This window comes from Daucus carota, chromosome 8 (genome assembly GCF_001625215.2).
Source record: "Daucus carota subsp. sativus chromosome 8, DH1 v3.0, whole genome shotgun sequence".
Classification (NCBI taxonomy): domain Eukaryota; kingdom Viridiplantae; phylum Streptophyta; class Magnoliopsida; order Apiales; family Apiaceae; genus Daucus; species Daucus carota.
Genome location: NC_030388.2, coordinates 25,376,551 through 25,400,898, shown reverse-complemented (window position 1 = coordinate 25,400,898; position 24,348 = coordinate 25,376,551). Strand labels below are relative to the sequence as shown.

General features: G+C 33.5%; 2 protein-coding genes across 2 annotated transcripts; both read right to left on the bottom strand.

Annotated features, from left to right (window-relative positions):
• Positions 1–64: 64 nt before the first annotated feature.
• On the bottom strand, positions 65–17,382 carry LOC108199534 (protein BLISTER). The gene is made up of 13 exons (XM_017367381.2): positions 17,006–17,382; positions 15,580–16,246; positions 14,450–14,883; positions 13,119–13,238; positions 11,116–11,181; positions 9,137–9,247; positions 8,594–8,670; positions 6,804–6,871; positions 5,345–5,461; positions 2,355–2,539; positions 2,103–2,171; positions 882–1,037; positions 65–572 (listed from the first exon to the last, which is right to left on the bottom strand). Exons 1-13 carry the CDS (start codon positions 17,045–17,047, stop codon positions 492–494), a joined length of 2,193 nt encoding a protein of 730 aa, XP_017222870.1. The 5' UTR covers positions 17,048–17,382; the 3' UTR covers positions 65–491.
• A 3,070-nt stretch (positions 17,383–20,452) lies between these two features.
• On the bottom strand, positions 20,453–24,024 carry LOC108197077 (NADH dehydrogenase [ubiquinone] 1 alpha subcomplex subunit 13-B). The gene is made up of 3 exons (XM_017364565.2): positions 23,687–24,024; positions 20,987–21,058; positions 20,453–20,900 (listed from the first exon to the last, which is right to left on the bottom strand). Exons 1-3 carry the CDS (start codon positions 23,899–23,901, stop codon positions 20,756–20,758), a joined length of 432 nt encoding a protein of 143 aa, XP_017220054.1. The 5' UTR covers positions 23,902–24,024; the 3' UTR covers positions 20,453–20,755.
• Between the last annotated feature and the right edge of the window lie 324 nt (positions 24,025–24,348).

The following is a 24,348-nucleotide window of genomic DNA, read 5'->3' as shown; positions in this document are numbered from 1 at the left end:
TGAAAGTAAAGCTTGTTGACATAAATATGAGTAAGTTATAAGTCATCCAATTAATTACATAACAAATCCCACAAATCATTTCTATATTTATATATTCCGGGCTTCTTGGCCACTATATTCCTGATCATACAATAATCTTCTCCTATATAACTACATAAACCAAAATATTTTGTGCTACCTCTGAGAACACAATAAAAAGAAAACACAGTTTACATGCTCAATCACCTCTTCTCTTTGACTTCTCAATTAGACTTGGTAAATATCCCAATTACATACAAGACCCACGTATATCACCAATGTGGAAACACGGGGCTAGATTTATTGCCATCATATTCAAACAAAATGGCAATCATCTCGTTCCTTCGATACATGAGCTTCTTGGAAGCACTTCCGCTGTCAAAAAATATGGACCTGGTAATTGACTCGCAATATACATACCGCAACATTCATTGTATAACAGTTCAAGGATGAGCTCCTCCTGATTCTTAGTACTAGTTCAGCTTGCTGGTCCGCCTCTTCGAAGGTCCTCCAGGAAAGATCTTCATTAACCACCCTAATACCCTTCCCACAACCTTAGCCATAAATAAGGTCAGATAATCAGAAAAACAATTGAGAATAAAAAGTTGTGCGCTACAAGAGTCAAATATAACGAGGCAGATGAATTCAGCCAATGTGCAACCATCCATATCACTGGATAATAACCAATAAACATGTCAAAGAATATGATCGCCTCTCGTAAACAAACTTGGGGTGTCATAGGAACAAATTGCTAGGTCCAAGAATACAACCTTATACAATCATTGATTATGTGCTTAGAATGCATGATTAGTAATCATGTAACTCAAATAAACAAGATACTTGAAATCCATCTAAATGCATACCTCATCACCTTCATCAGCATATGGAGTGTGCTTAGGTATGATGACAGAATCTGGTTGTCTTGGAGCAACACTATCATTTGCCATACTCTGAGAGGTCAAAAGTTCTAATCTTTGCGTCTGAATTTCAAGTTTTCGGGATAATTCCTTGTTTAAAGCCTTCATCCAAACAGTGTATCAGTAAAGTAATAAGCATTGACACTTAACAAATCAGAATCAGTAATTGTAGTATCTTATCTGTATAGTTAAAATTCACTATAAACAAGCAACCATAGATATGTATTGAAGTTGCAAAGCTATTTAAATACTAATTTTAAGCATTATTATTTGCAGTTAATCCTCCAATCTAATAATACAAGGGTATAGTATGATACAGTAGATCTTTATCTTATGTCTGTATGCCATTATCAGATTGACCTATGACTATCATCTTTGTAACTAAAAGAAAATAAAGAGCCAAAGTCGGTTCCCTCCATAAGGATAAACTTGTTAGTTCCATACAACGATAAGCGAGCACGTATAAGTACTTGGGAAAATCATGTATTGTCATTTCGTGTGTTAATATGGCTGATCTCCATGTCTATATATCTTGCTCATATCCTCGTCTCATTGACAGACAGGAAGGGGGAAAAAAGGTAGACAATAGACATACATGGTATATGCATACACACCATAGTAATAATGAAAAAATTGCATCTATGGGTGGATTTTAATGAAGGTGATCAAGATCACAAGTTGCGTGTAAACAAGGATTAGATGACATTTAAAACAGAAAAACTACTTGCTATATCTGAGGAAAATTAGAATTATATTTGACGCTGCTTACTAAAAGCCTTGAGTTACCTTGCAACACATACTTAACATTCAAAAAATTATCATGTTCTCTATTTTCTCTGTAACACTGACCTTATTTTATAATTTCTATGAGAACACTTTTTTTATAAGGATCTTGAGACCCCATTTAAACAATTAAAAAAGAACTCCGCCAAGATAAATTTTACCTTGTGTGCGTTTAATTTTTCCAGGTAATTTCAATAAATACACCTATGAAATTTAGATGTACAATATCAAATTCTCAGTGCAAGTAAAACAGTAATAACTATATTGTATTAACAGTGACCGCTTCATTAAATATGTATACATTTTTGTTGCTAGCTTGCTCTAAATAATGCCCAAAGATCTTAAAACACAGAAGAAGCACACATGACTTCAAGGTAAACTTACCTTGAGCTTAGAACTTTGTATTGATTCGGCTGACAAAGCATGTACCAACTCTTCTTTCTCCTGTGCTAACTGCAATCAACAAACTTCAGGTGAGTCTAATCATTCTGCTGTATATTGAGAAGATAAACCAGCTAATGACATCACAATGAAGAAAACAGGTAAAAACCAGAAAGGGAAAAGAAACCATAATATATTGTGTGCAACTTGAACAAAGCATTGATAGTAGTGAAGTTATAATGATTAAGGAATCACCTCCGATATTAATGTTTCAATACTTCCAATCATTCTCATCTGATCAGGAGGAAGAACACTCAATGAGAAACCTTCTAAACTGAATTGTCTATTTTCAGGTGATGAACCATTACTGTGATGTAGAAATCCATCAGATTGCATTTCATTATTTGAAGTGTCTACTGTTGAATCTGTATAATTGTTAACTGCGTCAAAGAGATCATTGGGAAGTGTCAGCAATCTAATAAAACATCCATACTTCCAACTCGTCTTTATAGCACAGTAAACAAGCCATGTACATGAACTTTTCAGGTAAACTTCATCAGAGAATGTCAGAACAAAAGGAAAGAACATGAGAGCTGAAAGATAAAGAATGCCCAAATAAAAGAGAGTAATAGAAATGCAAACTAGTACTTGATTAATATCCTTATTGATTTGATGACAAAAGTGAACAAGGGATAAGAACATTGGTTCCCATTAAACATGCATATGTATAGGGTTCGATAATTTATAATTTTGAATCCTGTTTAATGGTTAAAAACCTCCATAGATTCATTCTGCATCTATACAGCGCAGTAATTCAGTTCAAACGGGCAAAATTATTTGGGGGATTGAATAGAGTAAGATAGATATAGGCGGTAAACAAAATAGATTTGGACGTCTTTTTTCTATTCCAGAGATAGGTTCTGGTATTCTGTGTCTGTCAACAATAGATATCCAAGCATTGGCAATAAATATGATTTGACGTAAAGAGTTGCGGATGGCAAATTGACAAGGGGAGATATTCTTCGTTTAGACCATTAACCCGATTACCCAAATATGCTAGACCATCTCCAATAACAGAAAAATTGGTAACATCTACTGACACCACATAAGTCATTAGTAATGCCATATTTACTGGTAAAATGAATTTTCAAGAGATGAATTGCTGATAATGCACCTTAATTTTTTGAAGGGGTATTCTTACTGATTTTAAGGAAAACATGGCCTACCAGTTGGTTACCACAAAATATATAATACATAGTACATATCTATACCAATATATCGTAAATATATAGATATATAGTACTTTTTTAAAAAAATTAAAGCAATTGCTACTAAAATAAAAATCTGAAATTTAGAAGAGGAACTGGAAGTCCATTATCTCACAGCCAAATGACCATAACTTGATAGGCTGATACATAATATTTGAAGATTGTATTGTTAATCATGGGCAGATAATTTCTTGAGTTTAGATGCAAGGTAATCTTTAAAGTTGACTGGTATTTAGAATCTAGGAACCGGAGCAGGAGAAAGATTTGATTTTCAATTCATAAATTTTACAAATCGAGCTGCTTCATGATAGAAATATTTGTTATCGGTCTGAGGAGAAGGAGTAGCTGCAAGAGAGAACACTCCCAAAACTCTTCTAAATTATTGATATCTTAATGATAGGAGCTTCACATGAACAACTGCTCTTACGATTACTATCATTTGAAATGATGTATTGGGGAGGGTAGCGCTGGTTATATAAATATATGTTGTCATTTTAGTACAAAAGAACCTGAAATTCATTTATACATACAGTTTCATTTATAAGAGATTAAAACTGTGGTCTTCAGTACAATCTTGGTCTTTCCAGGCTATACTGTTCTGTTCTCTGTAGAATATGTAATATTTTGGCAATGAAGTATATATTCCTCTCTTTTTTAAACAAAGCAAATTACCTGTACCCAATAGTATCCCGTTTGTGCTTGCAGAACAGGGTTTAGACTATGAAGGTTAAGATGTACGAAGACCTTACCTACACTTCTTAGGTTAAATGTACAACGACCCTTGGCTTAGACAGCATAACAGTCATATACAGATGTAATACCAACATATAAAAGCCAAGAAACAGTAAATATCAAAAATTAATTCATCATGACCACATAAAACATCTGTCTCTGCCCAAACCACCGCAATCTCTCCACAATCAGTAGACAACTCCAAATTCCAAAATCTGCCCAGAAAACACAATTTGGAATTTTTCCCAACCAGCGACTAGCAATTTCTACTCTCTTTATTGGAGGTATTATAACCCTTCGTTATGGATGTATTTATTTAATATAATCACATTAGCTTATAGCAAACTGGCAAGGAGACAAGTTTAGTCGGACTATAATTAGTGATAACATTAGAGCAGCATATTGCTCTACCTATAGCACAAAAATAGCTATCCTTGTTCCTTGCTCACATTAAGCCTCTATACAGTCAATAGTGGTAGAATATTAGCAGAAACTACTTACTTTAGAAGACACCAATTTCCTCACGTTACTATTTAGCTTACCACGAGCCCATCAACACCCAAATCACCAATTCCACCTTACCCACAACCTGAAAACTCCTGGATCCTGGATCTAAACCCTAGAGAGAACTAAGCTATCCTAATATGGCGTCTCAGGAACCTGTTTAAGTTTAACACCCCCCCCCCCCCCAAACCAAAAAAAAATCCCCTGGGTCGCAGACCAATATATATCCCCTGGGTCACTGGAGCTAAGTCACCGACATCTGCCTCTGCCCAAATCACCACAATCTCTTATCACTTACTATATCCGATACGGGCACGACTCCTAAGTCCAAAATCTGCCTAGAAAACACCATTTGGAATTTTGCCCAACCAGCCTCCTCATTTCAGCAACTATTAACTTCTGCTCTCTTTATAGAGATACTATATTTCTTCCGTATGAATATGTACATTAAAAAAAAACATCAGCTTATAGCAAACTGGCAAGGAGCCAATATTGTTAGCCTTAATGAGTGATAACATCTGAGCAGCATACAAATTATCTTACCACATAAATTGATTAAAAATGATATATAAAACCAGCATTTGCATATTCTCCATCAAACTCTTGATGCAAGATCAAGTATGCTCACAACACAACAATTTAAGTGATACTTGAAAACTAAAATATTACATCAAACTATAAATAGAAGTAGTAAGGGGTAGACTGTTCAAACTAAACCTGAAAATAGAAGAGTTGACATACCAAGATCTTCCGTAGACGTTGATGCATTCTTTTTGTCAAGATTTTGGCTCTTGCTAACATCAGCAAACTTCTCAGTCGTGGAAGCTTTTCGAAGCCTAGATTGCAATAGTTTCTTCTCTGTCAAGAAGAATACTTTATCAGATAAATTCAAAAAATTGAAAATGCTAGCAATCTTTAAGTGATGACTATTTGCATTCCAAAAATAATACTTTCAAAGATAATAAAGGATACACACCAACTCATAATTTATAAGCATACTCAAGAAGTTAAAGATCACAGTCAATCACAGGTTTCACTTATGCAGCATGTCTAATACCGCAGATTCATAAGAGGAAATCAAAGAAATAAACTGCTTACTTTGGACTAACCAAATAAAGAAAATGCAGCTATTCAATCAAAACAGCTGAAAGATTTCAATCACAAGAGATAAAAAGTGGATTTTAACATTCTACTGACAAGATTTGTCATTTTTAATTGTCTATGCACAACCTTAAAGAATATTAAGATAAGGATATCCAAGCATAAAAGAAGGGAACGCTATTCTCTGAACATAGGAGATTATTTTATCATAAAACAATGGTGAAAACTACATATATTGACAAAGAAAACTAAACATATAGCGGTAGTTCAGAGGAACATGGCAACCACCACCAGGGGTGGCAAAATCCAACACGACAGGGAAACCGACATGAAAAAGTACGAATTACAGTCAGGGTTTTTATATTTCGGGTCTAGTTCGGGTTGGGTATTATTTACTTGAAACACTCGGGTCGGGGTCAGGTTGACCCAGTGTATCCAAACCCAACCCGAAATATTTATATATATAATAATAGAAATTTACATACATTTGTCATATGTTTATATATTATTAAAACAAATTTAAACACTTAAAATCTCATTAAATTATTATTTCTATTCTTTTAGTATATGGCAATAAAAATATCTTGTGTAATAAATATAATTAATTCTAATTGACTTTTGGGTCATTTTCGGGTTGATCGGGTACTGACCAGGTTTTCACGTTGAGATTTTCAACCCCTTTTGAGTTCGGGTAAGACAACCCAACCCATTGGCACCCCTAACCACCACCATGATATATGTAAGCAATCAGAGTAGAACTACCTTGTTAACATATTTTTGTAACACACAGAACTGTAGAAGTAGTCGCAGGGCAAATTCATATTGAGACACATAAGATTTTAACCAATAACAAAAAATAATGATAATACAATAAAATGATAAAAAGAAGTCAACTCCTAACTTCCTACCTGCTACATGTCCTAAGAAACAAAGACCGCCCAAAAGGATACAAATACAACAAGCCAATATAAATTCCTTAAACTGCAATGACATACTTCATTGCCATCAAACTATATAATTTAACCCTTCAAGCAGTCTAGATGAGTCTTACATTTAATCAGAAAAATAATATGCATAAACAAGTAAATAGCAAGCTAACCCTCTTGCAGAGCATTAATAGTCAATTGCAGATCTTGACGGTCCTTTTCAATACTGGTAATTTTTTTCCTGTAGTTTTCAATAAGGACAAAATTTCAACATTTCATAAAAGAGAACTAGTATGGAAGAGCAGTAGTAATCAATTGACTATCTATTACAAGGTACAATATGAATAGACTTTATCAAACAAGTTATCAATCATATTGCTACACTAAAGTCTGACATGGAATACTGCACATTGATGGGGATTGGAAGTGATCATAGAGGAATATTTTTATACATGTCAGTAATTGGTTTATACATAGGGTAGAGGAAAATAAAGGAATTTATTAATATTATTTTAAAAGTGAGCCTAGTATCTTATTAAGAAGAAGCCAGACTTTTTGGGGACTTGGTTCATTATGTTATGCTATTAGGGTCCCCAGATATTACAGAAAACTTAGTTAATATGAAGTGATTTTTATATCAATGTTAAATTAGTCTTTTCCGGGATTGTCATCCATCATATAGGAAACTTTTTATTTATATGTTATTAAATAATTTCCATATTTTTAATGTACAGGTACAAAAATGAATTTATTTAAATATTCTTTAAGTGCGGCTAGTTCATTAAATATGTTATTCTGGTTTCATGCCCAGTGTAAGACGTGTAACGTGACATGCCCACATATTATAGAAGCCTTATGTATTGAGGACTATTAAACTGAATGGGGTCCTTTGTTATGAGTTGTGATCCACAATTTTCTACTTTCTGCGGTTGGACAACACAAGGGGTGGTAAATTGTGTGGTTAATCAACCCAATTTATCTTTTTAGTGTTTTTATTACATAGATTCATCTATTCCTAAATGTGTCATGCATCATACATACTTGGTCGACTAGCTTGTTCAGAATTCAGCACTCATTCTGCATTGTCATCCCTGTAACCTTAATACACCAAGCAATCAACTATATGATATAATCATCAAAAGAGGGAGGGTACTGAGCTAGTAAACATCTTTACTAAGTTATGCCGATGTCTAAGGAAATTGAAAAAATTGATGGTCCAATAATGCTGGCAAACATAAATCAGGACAAGTTTGACGATAATATATGTGTATCAGCTTCTGTCCTGAACCAGACTGTTAATGCCAAACAAATTGTGGGAAACAAAAAACGTGCATTGCCATACTCTATGCTTTAAAGATTTAATTTCTGGTCACGGATATTATATAACCGCCAATCTCTTAATCAGGGATCTGTGAAATACAAGCTTCTAGAGGCTTTTAAGAATGATATCCAGTCAAAAGATAGTCTGGGAAGTGGTAATACAAAGGACAAGTGTAACTTTAATTATAGTGGTATCATGAATCCCGAATGATTTGCTAAAAGATATTCTCAAACTTGAAATAAAACTATGTTCAAATGCATGATCCTCCTTAAAACTTGGTCAATATTATTCTTTAAGCCAGCATCCCATTTAGGTAATTAAGTGAAGTCTACGTCCCAAATTCAGTACCAGTGATGATAAATTCAGTATCAGTGATAAAATTTAGTTACAGAGGGTACTCGGGTACTTATTCTTGGGTTTCAATCATTTAGTATCCCTGTTGCCTTGATGAATAAGATCAACAGTAAATTGATGAATTAGTATGTGAGGTCCTGGCAAAACATGGGACTGGGTAGCTACTATGCATTTGAGTACCTAAAAAATCAGAGATCTTCACTTGCACATTCTCCACCAAAGAAAACTGCTACTCCACATTTATTTATAAAAACCAAAGAATTTCAAGTGAAGAGAAAAAAGATGTACCTTAGTGAAGAGATTTCTGCTTGAGAATTCTCCAGTTGCCTCTCCAATTTGAGCTCACTAGACCTCAATCTGAGAGCCTGAGGTAAGAAGTCATAAACTTATATATGAGAGAGAAGAATGGATAAAAATAAAAGATATGAATCCTATGATTCCATATCAAGCATGAGTGCTCCTGAAACAAAAGCATATTAAATACACTCATAATTAAAATCAGTGTATCAGCATCTATAGTAATTCAAAAATAATGATTGTCTGATACTATAAAATTTCCAAGCCATTTTAAAGAGTACAAGGTGTAAATAAACAGATTCCAACACCCACAGCTAAAAACTGAATGATGTAGGCCTAATGGCCAATTATGGGGAAAGGTTTAAAGTTTACAAACTAAAATGTCCTTAATAATATAATTATACTTTATCTCAAATTACAATTAAATCTATTTCTATGTAATAACATAAAATATTCACAAATTAGTATTTTACTTTTTTTGTTCTCTGTCACTAAACATGCAAAGTGAGAAAGAAAATTCTTTCAAATATATACCTTCTCTTCCAAACCAATAACTTCAGAAGCCAACAACTTTGCACGTTCATCAGCTGCGCTGCATTCGAGCTGTGCATTTGCATATTCACCTTTTAGAGATTCGAGTTCCACCTGTTGATAGTAGACTGATAAGATATGGTAGAGAAGTAACAAATAACAAATATGGTTTAGACACAACATCCTACTCCCGACAGGACTCATAGTAGCCCAGCTATCAAAGTCTTTCATGTGCTAGAATAGTTTAATATGTACACCTGGTATCCAGTTATAACTTGTCATCTTCAGAGTAGTATATTAACCTTACAAACTTCTCGTATAGTCTTAGAATCATTATTATTGGGTAAGATAGTTAAGATCAACCTATGAGACCAGGAGTTCACTGTCTATTTCTCCTGGGCCGCAATTGAATAATCTATACTCAACTATAATAACCGAACATACTAAACTATAATAACAGAACATAGTTATAATTTGTAGTTTGGTATGGTACTCTACCACTTCCAATAATATCCGTTAAAATTTTCAACTCAGATTGATGTGAACCATTAGATATAATACAAAAATAATTCATACAAATGTCTAAGATTCAATTTCCACCAACTTAAATGTTAACTTTCATAATGTTGATTTTAAAGATAAATAAATATAAATCCTGACATTTACATTACATTCTATTTTAAAATTATAACTATATAATAAAAAAATTAAATTAACCCGTGCTTTGCACAGGCTGTAGGCTAGTACATGTTTAAAAGACAACCATCTAAAACTGGATGTACATTGTAGTTTATTAATTGATATAACTGGAAATACTGCCAGTAAATCACTTTATATAGTACTCAAGGTGGCTGTAAGCAAATATTACTGCCAATAAATCATGTGAAGTATATGGAACTGAAGGTAGCTGTAAAGGAATGCACTTCAACAAAAATGAGAGCCACTAGATTCCAACACAAGTATAATATCTGCACATATATAAAGCAGTGGTAGAACTTTCAATCTAGCAGAAACAAATATACATATACATATATACATATATAGGGTCCTACTCTACTACAAACCTCCTTAAAATAGATACTAAAAACTACAATTAAAAAATTCTAAATTACATTAAAATATAGCACATATGGTATGCAAATTGATCGTAGGTAGATGAAGTTGAATTTTCAAAAAAGCTCAGTGATTGACAGGAAATATCATATTAAAAACAGAGGGGGATTATTTAGGATTATGTGTGGGAGGGTGTAGTTTAATTATGTGTGGTGACTTCTATGGGGCATTTCCAATGGGCTTTTCAAACAAGCTCTTAACTTTAACTTTAAAGAAGATATGAAGAAGTAGTGCTCCAATGGGCTCCTAGTGAATCTTTAAAAACTTAAGAGCTTCATCTCTCTCCTCCCTTTTAAAGAGCATCTAGGTGCTCTCAACTTATTATCACCGAATATAATATTCATTACCTTCTAATTCTATTCACTTCTATCTCATTCTCTCTCCAACTTTTCTCTCAAATAATAATAAAATATGAATAAAGAGCAAGTATAACGAGTATGGTTAGAGTTGTCACGATATTCAATGTATTAACTTGTTAGGAGCCATATATTATATTATTCTTTAAAGAATGATTAAGAGCACCATTAGAGATGCTCTAATAGCTTAGATTTGTTTGTAGTTTTATATTAATTTTGGTTTGTATTTGAGCAATTGCATACATATATATATATACATACATGATACATATACACACACACGCACGCGCACGCACGCACACACGCACGCACACACACATATAGAGCTTTCATAAATTAATGTACCGATCCGAATGTTATTTCGATAAGGTAACTACCTCAATATTATAGTATCATTAATTTATCTAGCCAAATTTACATCGACATCAAAAGAAAATAGAAGCTGGACAAGTGTTAGCTACAAAGCAACAAGGAAGCCAATTGCAGAAAATTGCAATACAATTAAATACTGACCAGGTGAATCCGAATCTCCTGCTGTAGATTTTCCATATCAGATCTCAATTGGTGAACAGCGCTTCCCTGGACAAATAAAATATTCCGCTTACATTCACATGAGTTACGTAATAAGTTAATTCCATATCAATTATACTTCAGCAAATAAGCAATATATCAAAATAGAAGTACGGCAAATCTTCCAAAAAACCTCCTAGGAAAAGGCTAACAAGAAAATTTATTGTATTAGATAGAAGTCTGGTTTGTAGCAAGATACAACATGCACTGATGTTCTTTCTCTAGAATAGAATACACTGACATTTCAATTTTAGATGACACAGGAATTAGATGAACTGTTTAAAACAATATGTTCTAAAAGGAAAAGACTTGAGATTTGTAAGAATCCACATTCTAGAGGTGTACTCTTCAGAAATGAGCACAATGATCAATGGGTATGTCCATCTAGCAGCCCCATACATCACTGGATCTTTTATAAACAGCAGAAGTAGTGAATTATAGTTTCTACATCAAAGATTGCTACAACCATTTTCATCATACCAAACTCAAAAACAGATTCTATTGAAACATAAATGTCCAACAAACACATATCGTTACTAACAGTCATATACTAACTGTTTTAATAGGTCATTATTGTTTAAAATTTAGAACTAAATTACAGAATGCTTCAGCGCTCAATAAACATAAAATGAGGCGTGGCTATAGTAGTGATGAAAATTTAAATTCTGCATCAAGGTGGAGTACAATGTGGAGCATGAGATCAGTGGATTCAGGGCACATCTGATATTTATGCAAATTTAATAGAGAAAATTGTTATTTTCTTCAATATACTAGAACTATATGGTAATATGTTCAAATCTCCATTAATAATTTGGTTCATTAATTTTCATAATTGTACAGTAAGGTGTTAAATTTTTCTAATAAATTTATGGATTGCAGATATTTTGTAGGGAAAGGGAATTATGCAGAGGTTTACGGAGGACGAAAGACAGGAAGACTGCCTCCAACCCCCGTTACGCGTCATGGAAATCTCATTTAGTTTTATCATATGCTTCATAGAACAACCACAGCAAAGACAGACGAATCTCTTTTTAGCTTTAATATAATAAAATAGGCAAATTCATTTTCCTATTTAATGATATATTTAACAGAGCAATGTTGAGCAACTCAGCCACTCAAACACGACTGGTGCCATTACAAACAGTATTTTGTTGCCATTATATAAAATCTTTTTAGTTCCTTCCAGCTGATCTGTTATATTTGACGGGCCATTATACAAGGCCATGAGTTGGGCACTATTTATGAGGCGCACTATCCCCTTATGTTGCCTATGGAGTTCGATACAGAACAAGGAGCTAACAGTTATGAATTTATAGTTTGGAAATTATAACAAGAAATAAGTTAAACCTAACTAATACGTTTGGTATTCCAGTTTTAGGAGATCTAAGATTCTTGAAGACTGGTTACTATAATGAAGTTAAAGTAAGAGTTGCATATAAAATGCAACAGACAATATTTCTTATGAAGCATACGCAATTTGAAGTAATCAAGTGTTATTCGTTAATAAAGCATAAATTTCTATCTAGCTTGTACTCTTCATCAAATTTAACGAGGGTGCTAGTTCGTTGCTGTTTTCTTGTCTCTCCTTTCTAACCTGATTCCACGTTCCTCACACCATCCTCTGATATCCCACTATATATTGCACTATGCTTCATTTGTGTATCACAAAACGCCTTGGTTAATTCATCCATGAACAAGTGGAAGGTGCATGGAATGAGTGTTGATACACTCTAAACAAGCTCAAACTCTAACAACTTCAACTTCAAGAACAATCAGAATATTAATGAAACTAAATTAATTAAACTACAAGAACTTAAACTTTTAAGGCCCATCTGAAAAGTAAAAAATTAAGTCCATATCTTACAAAAACTTCATGTAGCAACAGACACAAATTATTTGCTATAAATATGAATTACAAAACTGCAGGACAAGATATTAAAACAAACCTGCTGATTGTAGCTATTTGTTAATGCTGAATTCTCGGAGGCTAGAGACTCCGCTAAAGTTCGTGAAGCCTCAAGAGCTCGTTGCAAAGAAAACTTTTCCTGCGTTAGATCTTCAATATGCTGCGGAAAATGAGCACAAAGAGGGTATCATATATATGAAGCTGGCAACAACTTCATGCTGGAACCCTCAAAATTGGATGGCTACAAAGCCTACAATGATATTATCATATATTGGCAAAAGTCTGCATGTCCAATCTTGGAGATATCACGTGTCTGATACTAGTATTGTGTATGGTACCCTACATGTTTTGATATTCACAAAGGCTATTAATACTGCTATGAACTAGTATTATATATGGTACCCTACATGTTCTAATATTCACAAATGCTAGTGATAGTGCTATATCTCCATCTTAGTAACTAATCAACATAATTTTGGCAATTCAGGAACTGTAGGTTTAAATGTTCAATTAATCTACCAAATATAGCATTTTGGATGATGCCCAGAGCGAGGAGAAAACAGTTAAGAGGTCAAATGCTTCAACTGAAAACCTTCTATAGTGACTTCTACAAGTGGGTAGCCTTAAAATTGTAAAACTAGCTTTCTAGCAAGGAAGGATTCATTCAACAGAACAAGAAATTAAAATAACCTTCGGGAGTTGTTCTATATTCAACGGATAATGTTCTTCATTACTACTCCCTCCGTCCCTTTTTACTTGTCCCTTTTGAAAAAAAAACGCATCTTAAGAAAATGTTAGTTGGATATCTTGTTTTCATACATATCCCTAATAAATGTAATGAATTAGATAGAGTTGTGTATATATATATGCTAGTCAAACATTGGAAGTTGTTACTTTTTGAAAAAACATACAAAAAGTTGCTTTGAAAAGAGAAGTGGACAAGTAATTTGGGACAATTTTTTTTTTCAAAGTGGACATGTAAAAGGGGACGGAGGGAGTACCACTTACCTTCAGATGAATGCTTTAACTAACATCAGCATGGATATTCAGTGCAAGTTTGCCACATATTAAGATGTATGCTATGGTCACATTTTAATTCCATTTATTATCCTTGCAAACCAGAGCCCTATAAAGGGCAAAACAAATCAACTATTTGCATTAGATGCTGATATGCATTGAATAAATATGAATTTGCTATGATTCACAGGGAATTCTGACTAGATCCAAAATTAGCAAATAAACAGTTCACAAAAAGCGAGCTATAAATAGCTCTACTTCCACTGATTAATTTAAAATGTCATCTAGTTAACAGCATAGCCATAACTCAAATGACCAATTAACAGGAATACTAAAAAAAGAGAAAAAGAAAACCTGTTCTAGAGCAGCGAAATCTTCATTCTGTTTTGTTGAGTAGAAACTATGCGTACTATCAAAGTTGTTTCCGCTGCCATCATGCCCAAAGAGATGGTGCCCATTACTAGAACCAAAGGCATTAATAGAATCCTGAGAAGCGGAAGCAGCCTGAGCATTCACAGAGTGAACTTCTGAATTAGATGACTCCACATTCTGTGATTCAACTTGTGGAATGGGTGCTGAAGAGATTCTTGATGTGTTGATGGAATCTAGGAAAGACGGACGTGAACGCCTTGTATTAGTTCCTCCTACAAAAGGATCTGCCGTCACCTGACTGGATGGGTTTCTACCATCAAAATTAGCACTGGAATATCCAGATTCCTTTGAGTTGAATGGGCTACTTGCGCTGGTTAAATGACCAACAGAACTACTAAACTTCCTTTCATCAATCCCTGCAATTTGATTATAACCGTCCAGCGTTAAAGTATCAATATATTGCCTATCCTCGAAAACCTTTTAGACAAAAATTATATGGAGGACAGACTCTATCAATAAGCACAGAATAGTTCGTATTATTTTTGAAGCAAAAAAGTGCTTTGTGCTAAATGAATTAGTAAAATAATGCTGTAACCAATTAACAAATCAGGTTCCATATACAACTCATAGAGTAAGCATGCAAAATCTTCAAATATGAAATTGACATTGAATACCTAAATTCTGAATAGATCAAATATCAAACAAATAATTTCAGGGGATTACATTTCTGGTTTAAAAAATATTCATATCAATCTTAAATTTTATAAATTGGAGAATTAACTGTAAATTGCCAAGCTGAGACCAGCATGCTGGAAAGTGGGAGTATCACTTTTAGACAAGAAAAACAATTATGTTCACCATTTCTTATACAGCGTAATGGCAACAAGGCGTTGGTAGAGGATCATGACACCATGGCATTTAATTAAATATGTATAACAAATACAATAAATTAATAACTATATATAGAGTTTAATTAATAGTAAATAGGCTTAACTATATAAGTCTCACACACCCAGCTACAAATTAAATAAATCATGAAATCCACATTTTAGTCTTCAGAGTGGTTTCACAAAGCATAGATAGTGCTATTCAAAACAGCACAAATATCTTACCCCCATTAGTAAAAGAAGAAAACGATTTTGAATCACTAGCACGCAGGTCTTTGTAGTTTGACTTGTGCGGTATGTTACTCTTATATTCTTCAGAAAAGATATAAGTATCAGAATCTGCAGTATCTTTCATCCGAGTGTCACTATCATTAGTGTAGGATAATCCCAACCCATAATTACTGTGTTTACTGGAGCTACCACTATCTTGCAGTGAGGGGACAAAAGAGGGCATAATGTGTTCTTTCACAATCCCATCAGCAAGTCTTGCTGAAGTCTCAGAACTGATAGCATGGTTATTTATGGTCCCTCTGTGATCAGGACTGACATGAACATTGACCTCTTCTGTAGGTGCATTCCTAAACTTTTCATCCTTAGCAGAAGTCTGAAAAGGATCTAGAGAATATACATTATAATTGTTTGTAGAAAATATGGTATTGGCATCTTTGGCAGTAGAAGAGCCTAAATCAGTCCTATTGTCACTGTTTATATTCTTCCCAGAAGTTTCAATGGACCCATAAGAAGTACCGGCCCCATCAGAATCAGCGACCCTTATGGGATCAGATTCCAAAGATTGTTTCTCCTGCAGAGCAGCACCAGCAGGATGAGAATGGCTATTGACTGTAGTCTTCTTGGCCTTCTCGGCGGCTTTTTTCTTGCGGAATTCTTCCAACTGTAAGATTGAAACAGATTCCTTATGCCCAAAAAGAAATATACTTGAGGATTTCAATAGAATTATCATAAAGGGGAAACCACTACATCCAAACTTTAAAAAACAGCTAGAATTTTAATGTCACTGAGAAAATATGAGAAACGATTAACATGCTTCTAAAGTCGGCAATGTAAACATTAGCAATTCCAGCTATGATATTAACATGTTTATTATGCTATGTTCTAACGACTAGAGTGTAAATGGAATTCACAGTAGCTTTAAGACAAAACAGGCTCATAAAAAAAACCATTTTAATAGAAGTAGACATATCCCCCCCCCCCCCCCCCCCCCCTTATTAATAACTCCTTTTTTCCGAAAACATTGCAACTATTGCGGTAACATAATCCTCTTCTGCCCAAACACAATCCCTCTCTAAAACTCATTTATCAAATCCATCGAATTTGACTTAATCTCCAACCCCGTAACAAAAAACCTCCCTCTCCAAGTCCACTATAATTCAATCCAGTATCAAACAAAACACAATAACAACCACCAATACTTTTCAGAAACCAGTCTGGAGCAATAAACTTCCTTTCATTAATTTGCACAACACGATACCAGAATTTCCATAAATCGATAATTGCAATACAAAACTGGCACATCTACCTATAATTTCACAGTAACATCAATCCAATTGCAGACACAATTACGATTTCGAATATCTAAAACTATCCATAAAATTGAACATTTACAACACATACAGAGAGAGAGAGATTAAACCTTTTTCTTTCCAGCTAACAAATGATCCTGCTTTCCAGCCATTCATTCAATACAGAAATGTAACCCCAATTCATCCACCAAAATCCTACCTTTATTATACGAACAACACCATATCGCTCCCAAATTCAAATACAAAACAAAACATACATCCTAATTAACAACAATTCGTTCAAATAAATACAAATTCACGCAGTATTAGAACATCAAAAACCCTAATTTCCAGACATGAGGCCGATTAGATCGGAGAGGAGAGATACACATACATATTGTATATTTGTAATGATGTAAAATTTGGTAGAGAAGTAGATCTCTCCTTCGTACTCTCTCTCTCCTCTCTCTAAATTTTTTGGAATGTGAATTTTCGGTTATAAATATGGCTGATTGCTTTTAAATTTTAATATTTGGTTTTGGAAATTGGGTCGAACAATATTTCCATGTTTCTAACATATAATTATCATTTATCAGACATGAAAACTTATAGGGAAATCTACAAAACTACCTACCTTTTCTTTTATTGTTTTCAAAAATACTACCTTCCAGAATTATTTTTAAAAATACTTTTTCATAAAATCTTTTTTTCAAAAATACTGTTTGCAACTTTTGCAACCTCATTTGCAACTACAGGCGGCGCCAACCGTGTTGCAACCTCTTTTGCAACTTCATATGCAGCTGAATTCCTGATTTCAAGTTCCAGTTTTCGAATGTCATTTTCGACCTCATTTTCGGAATCGATATATATATATATATCAGGATATATATATATATATATATGCAATTATATATGCAATTATCATTTACCATATGGTTGTATTCAGTTGCATATGGTTGCATTCAGTTGATTCTATTGTAATCTAACGGCCCCGCCAGCAGCACACCATACATCTGTTGTTACTTACAGTTTTCAGTTGCATTTAGTTGCAACTGAGGTTGCAAATGAAGTTGCAAAAGTTGCAACTGCAGTTGCAACTTTTGCAACCTCAGTTGCAACCTCAGTTGCAACTTTTGCAACCTCATTTGCAACTTTTGCAACTTACAGTTTTCAGTTGAACTAGTTGCAATTCCAGTTGCAACAGTTGTAACTTTCCATTGTTATTTGCAACTTTTGCAACCTCATTTGCAACTTTTACAAACTCATTTGCAACTTTTGCAACCTCATTTGCAACTTTTACGGCTGCGCCGCGCAAGGTTGCAAATGAGGTTGCAAAAGTTGCAAATCGTATTTTTGAAAAAAAAAATTTATGAAAAGGTATTTTTAAAAACAATGAAAAAGATGGTAGTATTATTAAAAAAATAATTTTACAGATGGGTATTTTTAAAAAGATCCCAAACTTATATATTCGATAATTCGAATGATCTGAAAATAAATATTTTTATAAATTATTATTATTACTGTCATGTTTACATATTTTTCTGAATTTTATAAATCTGTGAAAGCAAAGTTTGATTTGTAAGACATGTTTCAAAAATAGTTTCGATATTATATAATTATAAGAGTCATTTCGGAATTTTTCTCATTATTGAGATATAGGGAATTCAATTCGGAGTCTAAAAAATGTGTCATAATTTTGGAGTATATTTTATTTTTCTTTAAATCTGATTTTTTCAACAAAAATTTCAAATTAAGTTTAAAATCTGATTACATTTATTTAAAATTATTTAAAATTTATTAAAATATGATTATATTCAAAAGCTCATGATTTTTCAGATTTTATAAAATGCTGAATTTTGTATTATATGTGATATATATTATATTTCTAGAATTCCTATCATAATTCATGATTTACGGATTATTTGAAAGAAGTGGCGATTACTACTGATTCCGGCAATTTTTGATTTTTCAGTGAATGTGTAATTAGGAAATTTTTTTATTCATGAAATCCAAAAACATCTAATTGGAATGAGATTTTTTTTCATTCGTGAAATCCGGGAGTATCTAACTGAAATCGTTTAAAATCTTGAGATATTTAGTTGAGATTTTAAATTATGCTAAAAAACAATCCATTAAATCTCAATCGAATACACACTCTAAAACTGGCAATAGTAAGGGTCTGTTTGGGATTGCTGTTGAAAATTGCTGTTGCTGTGAGTAAAAATGCTGTTTAAAAAAGTGCTGTTTATAAAAGCTGAGACTGTTTGGTAAACTTGATTTTAAATGTGCTGTTTGAGTAAAAGCTGAAAACAAACTGTTTGATCATTTTTTTGTTAAACTGCTGTTTAGAATTATAATTATAAATAAAATAATATTTTATTCATCATTTCATAGACAAATATTGAACAACAAGTATAACGGTGTAAAACAAACCGAAACACCATAGGATAGGAGTAATTGAGAGTAGGATGCATTCTTGATCTTATCTTTAATGATGCATTCTTGATCTTATCTTTAATGACATTAGGTAAATTGTTTTTTTACTATAATACGTTATAAAAGTGTTTTATTTGTGTGTACTACGAGTTTTATTATTATGTTAACATCTACAATTTATCAATATTGTTTTCTTTAAAATTTAACTTAAAATTTTCTATAGGTGTCACATTTTCAAAGAAAATATGTTATTAATATGCATATAATTTATAATAATATATATTTCATAATTTTAATTATACGTTGTTGAAGTTAATCTCTTCATTAAACTAAAAAAATATAAAGTAAGTAATAAATTAAAAATCATATTTAAAAAATAATATTATATGAGAATAACTATTAAATTATTATAACTTGTAATTATTATATGTCATTTTTTCCAATAAAGACTACTTCTATTTGATTTAGAACATCTAATTTTTATATTTATTTAAAAATTATATATATTTTTTACATATCATTTACCAAAATATACTACTTAAATTTATTATATATAAAAAGATATAATTTTCTTCTTCATTGATGTATTTACTCAACAAATTTCATCTCCTATATATTAAAATTAAATTTTTGTGGACAACAAATTTAATGAAATCAAAAATATAACCTTAAATCTTATTTAAACAGCCACCAGTATTTTAATAATTTATTTTAAATTTTTAATAAAAAATTTCATCTTGCACCATGCTTAAAAGACAATAATCGAGATTGCAATAAAAAAAATATTTTATAGATGTGTACTACTTTTTTTGTTGTTTTGTTTTAAGAATAAAAACAATTGCATGTGCTAGGGTTTGATGCCAGGACTTGTATATGAAAAGCAGTAAAAGCAGCTTTTAAACTATAAGCGTGGTTTGAAAAATCTGTTTTAGATGTTACCAAACAGCCTCACACCTGCTTATTGATAAAAAGCTGCTGTTGTGGTTGACAACCACAACCCCAAACAGGCACTAAGTCGATTGACAACCAAATCTTGGTCAATTGACTGCTAAAAACAAGGTGTATGTGCCTCTTGTGATCACTAATCACATGGAGACTCTTTTCAAGAGTTACAAGAGTGTCATAGAAATATAGAATCCATGTAACATGCAACAAAATGAGATTTACTCAATAGGCTGTTTGCGACAAGCTTTAGAAAGCAACACACCAAAGTACAAGTTTGTCATGTTTTGACACCATATAGAACGGTGACAACAAATGCTAAATACAAGGTTACAAATAGTGTTGCAACATTGAAACAAGTACAAGTTATAACGGATATTTTTATTATTTGGCAGAAAGTCCAGGCAGTACGTCAAGAAGCTCTTAATGAAAGAAGAGACTAATGGCCTTTTAAGGTCCAAGAGAGAACCAAAACGAACAGTAGCATTAACACCATTCATATTTTACCAGACTTCAGGACGAAGCTCACCGCTTGCGGGAGGCATCCATCGTCCAGAGTGGTAAACACTTTCACCAACTTTCCAGCCAGGGACATCCTTCATAATTCTGGCCTCCTCCTCCAGATATTTCTTCCATTCTTTAACAAACCTGAAGAATAGTACATGAGGAGAATATGGGAAAGCTATTCAAGAAATTATACAGGGTGGGAACCTGTTGTAAAAAATTATATTTACCTCTCATCCTCTTCAGCTTGAAGCATGGGTAGGATAGCTCTGCGAGCAGCATATTTTTCTTCCTTGATTGCTCTACATAATCAGTAATTTTTTAGAATATTGTTCATAAGTTTGACCTACATACTTCATCTAGAACCAGTAAGCTCGACTATGAATTCAAATATTCAGCCACAAAAATACCACATATAATCTCAATGATACTACTACTATCTCCAGTACAATCAAAAATCATAAAACAAAACAATTTCAAATACACAGAACATTTCAGCACTCATCATGACATGCAAGTCACATTACACAAGCAGCGTCAAATCCAACGGTATAGAGAAATGTAGTGATATAAGTTCCATCTGTATGCTTAACCTAAACAAGTAATTGTCTGAATGGAATTGACTACTTTATTCATATGCGAACTACAAAATGTATCAGAACTCTCAGTCGAGTCATAGCTTCCCTGAAATATTCAACAATTTAAATCTCTAAAAAAATTAGAATAGGGAATCTACAAGCTGAGATCTCCTCTAATAACGCAATTGAAAGAGCATAATCATCAGGTCTGGCTCCGCAAACAACTTGAAAAGCTGTATAGGGTCAAAAAAAATATCTCAAAAGGAATTTTGAGCAGCAAAGCTCAAAAAATAATAGAAAGTTACAAGGTATCATGATAATATGATATGTTCAAGCTTCTGAAGGAACCACGAAATTTAAACTAAAAAAGTTTTTCTGTTTTGATGGAGCTACCACAACAATTGGCACTTCTACCGGTAATCACCAGATATTTTGTGCCAATAGTTTATTTCCATGTAATAGACCACAGGAAGAAACCCTAAATCAAGCTCACAATCAACCACCTAAACTTTTATACAATGCACACACAAGCATGTCTTCCACTCCAGCTTTAGCCAAAAGTAAAAGACACGCTATTATTCAATCCTGCATCTACTCTTAAGCACCATTTAATGTGAGAACAGAAAAGATGGCCAAAGGCCTTTATTACTTTTGTGATCAGTGAGCTTTCTTAGAACTGATTCCATACCAAAATGGCCACTTTTAAGATAATAATTCATGCCATTGCATTATCCACTAGCTAGTGTTTCATATGGGAAGAGCTCAAACCCGAATGTACCAAAAATGGATTCAATTAGTGTGATACTTCATAATCAACATGTAAAGTCAGAAGTATTATGCATAGCTATATATCCCTAACATCTTCATAATTGCTTACAAATACGAGAACAGTATAGCCTTCCTCCAGGAGCTCATGAACTTAAATACAAGATTGCCACAAGGACACCTTCAGCATCTATGGGGACGGTTCAAAGTTGGAAGAAATCGATATTTCCCTATTCCTTTCTAAGCATTAGCTTTTTAATCCTACTGTAGACGATATGGTGGTTAAAGTGTTGAACAAACAAAGAAAACAGATCGTGACAAAGTATAGCTTTTAAAAAAACCAGACCCAGTAATCATAGAGAAACAGTCAGATCTTTCTCAAATCGAATAAGTATGACAGAATACAGATAGATGTGACAATGCTTAATAGTAGACGATGTGGTATTTAAAGTATTAAACAAACTAAGAAAATCGATAGCAATAAAGTACAGGTTTAGGAAAACAGAAACGAAAATCATACAGTCAGATTTTTAAAACATATAAGAATGAAGGATTATAGCTAGACGTGACAATAGTCCGGGTGCTAACCAAAGTTTACAGATACATAGTAGTTCTCTGATAATTTAGAGTCGGATAACAAAACTTAGCCTGATCTTGTTTCCTCCAAAACAGTAATTTTTCTAATGAAAACCAAAAGCAAGGATGTCTTATAGATTTCTGACCACATTCTCCATTGCGCCCTCGTATCAACCTATCATGCGCCTCTGCATCTAGCACTGGGTAGACCTCGTACAATAATTGTACTAGCTCTACCATATCTTTGCTTCATTTCTTCTGAAAAATCACAAAAACTTTTTTGATCTACTACCAGAAATTCAATGCGTAATCTCAGCATTCAATGTGCCAGGCTATGGGAGCCTGAGTTATAGATGAATGCACCGGATTCTATGTGGTAAGATAATTTATGTTTAGAAACCTTCTAAGGTGAATACAAGTGTTAGTTCTTGGGTAAAGCCTATCAAAGCCTGAAGGTGCCATTATCCTTCGCTCATGCCTATCAAAGTCTCTAATCCAGTTTCCATTACTCAGGCCCAATGGTCCCATTCTAATTTGCAAACAAGCTGATCATCTTATACATATATATCAGGTGTCACTCTGTCATAACTCCCCCTTGCATATGATGTTTATACACAATAACGGTGTTCTGTTTGACCCGGAGAAAGGAATACAGTAGAAACAGTAGACATGTATAAGAAAAAATGGGAGAGAAGGATGTCGAAATTAAAGAGTGCAAAGTGACAACAATTTGACATGTAGACAGTAGACTCTCCTTAATAGTACAATTACTAATCAACCAAACTACCACTACAATTAAACACATACAAAACATCTGCGCTATAACCTCGACAAATTAACACCTGTTCTGGACATATAGAGGGCATTTCAAATCTCGAAAAACGAATAAATTAAAATTAGCAACAAAAGAGGGGAAATCCCCAAATAGGGAGAGAGAGAGAGAGAGAGAGAGAGAGAGATTAGGGATAGGGAGAGGTAGAGGGAGAGAGAGATTGAATTGAGTGAAGGTACCTTCGGATCTTATTACCCTTGCCGACCTCATACATGCCCCAGGAGAAAACACCAAAAGTAGTCAAGAAAATAGCCACAGCACTGGGACCCTTGTTAGGGATCCGACGGGCGTAGCGAACCGGGGCGAACCCGCCCGGTGGAGGGCCGTCTTGGAGAAGAGGCATGTCCTTGACGCTCGCCATTCCTGGCTTGTTCCTGATCGTCGCCTCCGTCATCTCTGTCTCTCTGTATCAATCTCAAACCAAATCAACTCAGACTCACCGCACTTCACCACAACGCTAATTTAGATCACTGAGAGCCTGATAGGTTTGTTTCAAGCATTTATATTTTTGTCTATAGAATTGAGAAAATCTGAAAAGATTAAAAATCTTATTTAACTAGAATTTATTTTTATCACCTGAAAAAAAATTATTTTTATCTTTTTCAATTACAGAAATAACTACAAGAAAGTAAAAACTGAGAAATGAGCCCAATTAACGGCCTGACGGAACCAACAGGCCCAATTAAATGAATAAGACAGCCCAACTATTTAAACACCAGATCGTGCTCAGCAGTCAGCGCTTGCTGCCCAAAGGTGTCCTTTCTTGGGTACTATGGGTCCAATCAGGTTTCTTAAAACCCAGACTCAATCTATCGTTACTGCGTATCGGGTCGGGTCCGGA

Coding starts and splice junctions, on each gene's coding strand:
- LOC108199534 (XM_017367381.2), bottom strand. CDS start 17,047: ATGGCTGGAAAGCAGGATCATTTGTTAGCTGGAAAGAAAAAG. Junction 9,248..11,115: donor AGGAGATTCGGATTCACCTG/GTCAGTATTTAA, acceptor TACTATCAACAG/GTGGAACTCGAATCTCTAAA. Junction 6,872..8,593: donor GCAGAAATCTCTTCACTAAG/GTACATCTTTTT, acceptor TGAAAACTACAG/GAAAAAAATTACCAGTATTG.
- LOC108197077 (XM_017364565.2), bottom strand. CDS start 23,901: ATGACGGAGGCGACGATCAGGAACAAGCCAGGAATGGCGAGCGTCAAG. Junction 21,059..23,686: donor AAGGGTAATAAGATCCGAAG/GTACCTTCACTC, acceptor CTGATTATGTAG/AGCAATCAAGGAAGAAAAAT. Junction 20,901..20,986: donor CAAGCTGAAGAGGATGAGAG/GTAAATATAATT, acceptor ACTATTCTTCAG/GTTTGTTAAAGAATGGAAGA.